The following is a 3575-nucleotide window of genomic DNA, read 5'->3' as shown; positions in this document are numbered from 1 at the left end:
TTGAACCTATTGCATCCCTTTCTCAACATGCATCTCTAGTACCTTCTTTTCCTGAGTGACTTTGTTTCACTTGCATTGAGGGTGTTTGTCTCTCTTACTGTTGACCTCACTTGCAACAATGAAGATGAGATGTAGAAGTTGAAATACCAAAAAGCAACTTAAGAAAGGTGAGGTTTTAAGTTTCAATGACCAGTTCCTTTGCTATTAGGACAGACATGTTGCATTTGTTGAATCACACCCAATCCAATTGTCACGTCCCAAAAATAGAGAGTGACCGACACGAGGTGTGAACCATGTCACACGTTCCCGTAAGCCTCAATTCATAAGTTAATTCCATTTCTAAAATAATCGGATCTATTTTAATATTAATCATTATAACATAGCATTCGACGTTTGGTAGAAATTTTGACAAAACCTCACCTGTAAATAGGATCTTACGAAGATTCTACAATACAAAAGTTTCCATAAAAATCTTATATCAATTGGGAGCTCAACTCCTCCCAACTAGCAATCAGCATATATATATATATATATTAAATAAAAACCCTAGCTATAGTCTATGTGGAGCATCTAGTTATATTTTTTTTTTTTGAAGTGAAACATACATAAATTGACATTACATCAAAAGGAGGGACTTTCATGAACTCTCCACTCAGCATGTGTAACAGCTCTCAAGATCAGCATGAGGATCAACGTCAACTAAGGTATCTGAGACCAAAAATAATTTTCCAGTGAATAACGTCCCAACAATAAATAATTTAACATGAGTAAAAAGAAAAGTTTGAAATAACCATGTAAATTAAAGGGACAACAATTTCCATTAAAAAATGTATAAACTTTAAAATAAAATGATTCTATAAAATTTTGAATAAAATCTTGAACCATTGAACTATCATAGCAAATGGTAATATCACTTGATTTTTAAGAAGTCACATAAATGAAATAAATATTTGTAAATAAATTACTAAATAAAAATCAACGGAATATAAAATCACCAAATGATCAAATTTATAATTATAGGGACTTATCAGAACAATTAACAAACGTGGACACATAGTCCACGAGGGTAAATAATCCAAACGCGGCTTGTGCCACGAAGACAAATGTGGACACACAGTCCACGAGGATAAGTAACCAAACGCAGCCGAAGCTACGAAACAAATGTGGACACACAATCCACGAGGGTAATGATAACCAAACGCGGCTCAAAGCCACGAAATCAAATGTGAGTACGATGCTCACGAATAACCATCCCTCCATTCCACGTGCGTTGGCCATCGCACAGGGCTAGCACCTCCTATAAACACCCTGCTAGCTAGGTGTACCATGGCGCGCCAAGGGCTAACGGACCTGCCGTTAGCAACCAGTGTTCTATATAAAGTCCCTTTTTAAAATCATTTCAAACATGCGAGAAAATCATCACTTTCAAGATACAGTTCTCATTCTCAAAATCAAACTCGCATGGATACTTTTAAGCATTGAAACTTTCCAGAATAAAATTTCATATCCAACGCTCATGCTTGCCTTTATCAAATAATCAAAAAATTTCAAAGTTGAACTCGCAAGAATCATTCTCTGTATCAATCCAATATTTGATAAAATAAAATTATCAAATCTGGTAAAGATAACTTCACAAAAATAAAATACTTTAATCAACAAAATATCTAATAATCACATTGTTGCTATAAAAAGGATTTGTATAAAAATGTAATATTTGAATAAAGGAGATTTTAATGAAACATCAATTGGGACGCTATCCACTTACCTGTAGTGCTTTCAATGTTTGAAATTCACTTCTTACAACTCCAATCGAGTTACCCTTCTTATAATCACCCTATAAAATATAATAAGATCTTAATGGCCTTTACTTTTGAACCAACTAGTCCCTCTTTTGAAGAGAATCCACTCAATAAAAATTAATAATAAAAACTTTGAAGTTTTAGCAACATATATATATATATATATATATTTTTACCAAACATATAATGTGCAACATTCCAATCCAATTCAATAAAACATATAACCTTTAATTCTCTTGCCCAACCATTTTCAATCATCCAAGTATGACTTCTAAAACAATAATATACTTTACAAAGTTTCAACGTTGCAATTCCCAATAATCTAGAGTTCAGATAAGATCTCAATAACTTTTTAAATAAAATCCTTTGCAAAAAGGAAAAGAAACAATCTAGATTTACAAATAACAATGTCGAAATATTATCATTCATGTCACTAATTTCCTCCATAATACTTTAGCCATACCAACTTATTTACTTCTCTTAAACTTTGTATCAAACATTTTTTTTTTGTGCATTATTTTCGACCATACACTTAGAATTCTTTAACTTTTCACCTTTTATCCAACAATTTATCAATAACCATACTATCCCTAAAAATTTAAACATTTACATACAAGTTCATAATCAAATTCCTTTAATTTGCAACCTACAAGTTAAATTCATGGATCAATGACACCCAACTAAATATACTTCTCACAATAATTAATGAAATTTCAAAAAAAACATATAAAATCAAGTAAAATTCTCCTAAGGGACATTTTATCAAACATCTTGTGAGCATGAATCCTCTAACAATTACCAAACTTCCTTTCCCTCAAATTTCATTTCTCAAATTTTCTAATATCAGTAATTAAAATAATCCAACTCTCCTAATTAAATCCTTCAGCACATATAATAATTTTTTTTTTATACTCAAGAGAAATCAAATTTCCACTTTGCACTACTCACGGTTCTGCGGAAAATGGAGGAAAAACTCACAATCTCAACCCATAAACATATCACGCAGCAACAAAGAAGTGAGAGATCAAAGCTTCTTACCCCCACAAACCACCAACAGCACAAAAGAGGAAGAAGAAGAACACAGTGAAGAACAGGGGAGGGAAAAATTCTGTTTCCTGGATATAGTTATGATGGAGGAAGGGAAAAGAGGAGACTGATAGCAACCTCCGACAGCAGCTACAAGATGCTCGTCCATGCACCCCGTCTCCAGCGACCTCCTCTTCTCACAAATGACGCCGGTGATGACAGGAGGAAGGAAGCTTCGATCTGTTACAGTGGCTAGAAAAGAAAGAAACGAGGAACCACAGCGAACACTCTTAAGCATGCCGGCGAGCTGATCGAAAACAGGAAGAGGGCGAGGAGATCTCAAGAGAAGGGCCGACACTCTCACCTCACTGGAATGATCGAGAGAATGAGGAAGCAGAGGATGAAAATGAATAATGCCCCTGCGTGTCTGCCTTCTTTTATTTATTTATTTTTTTAATAGGGGCAAAATGATAATTTGGCAAAAGGATAAAATTTCTCACTGTTGGCCCTGGAAGATTTGAACTGTGGACCGATTAAATAATTGATTGCATAATTTCCACTAAAACAGCTCTTCTTCTTGCTAAATTTGCTCTCAAAACTAACAAAAATACTCTTAAAATATATCATTACTTCTTTTAAATTTTTCTTAAGAATTATGGGTTATCACACCAATCTATTGCAAGTTAAAAATGACATCAGTTAGTTAAAAAAATATGCTTATTTGATATAGTCATCATGGCCCCTTGCTTC

At 33.6% G+C, this 3575-nt stretch overlaps 1 protein-coding gene across 1 annotated transcript; it reads right to left on the bottom strand.

Moving 5' to 3' along the window:
• Positions 1 to 336: 336 nt before the first annotated feature.
• Positions 337 to 3330, bottom strand: LOC129298683 (uncharacterized). Its single transcript, XM_054937103.1, has 2 exons — positions 2838 to 3330; positions 337 to 708 (listed from the first exon to the last, which is right to left on the bottom strand). Exons 1-2 carry the CDS (start codon positions 3121 to 3123, stop codon positions 653 to 655), a joined length of 342 nt encoding a protein of 113 aa, XP_054793078.1. The 5' UTR covers positions 3124 to 3330; the 3' UTR covers positions 337 to 652.
• Between the last annotated feature and the right edge of the window lie 245 nt (positions 3331 to 3575).

This window comes from Prosopis cineraria, unplaced genomic scaffold (assembly GCF_029017545.1).
Source record: "Prosopis cineraria cultivar Desert tree isolate PC_DT_omini unplaced genomic scaffold, ASM2901754v1 PC885, whole genome shotgun sequence".
NCBI classification, from domain to species: Eukaryota; Viridiplantae; Streptophyta; class Magnoliopsida; order Fabales; family Fabaceae; genus Prosopis; species Prosopis cineraria.
The sequence above is the reverse complement of the archived record's forward strand: the minus strand, read 5'-3'. Positions and strand labels throughout refer to the sequence as shown.

Excerpts from the sequence above, each read along its gene's own strand:
- LOC129298683 (XM_054937103.1), bottom strand. The coding sequence starts at position 3,123 with ATGCTTAAGAGTGTTCGCTGTGGTTCCTCGTTTCTTTCTTTTCTAGCC. Across the intron at positions 709-2,837 it reads GCTGTTGGTGGTTTGTGGGG|ATACCTTAGTTGACGTTGAT; the intron begins GTAAGAAGCTTT and ends TTTTGGTCTCAG.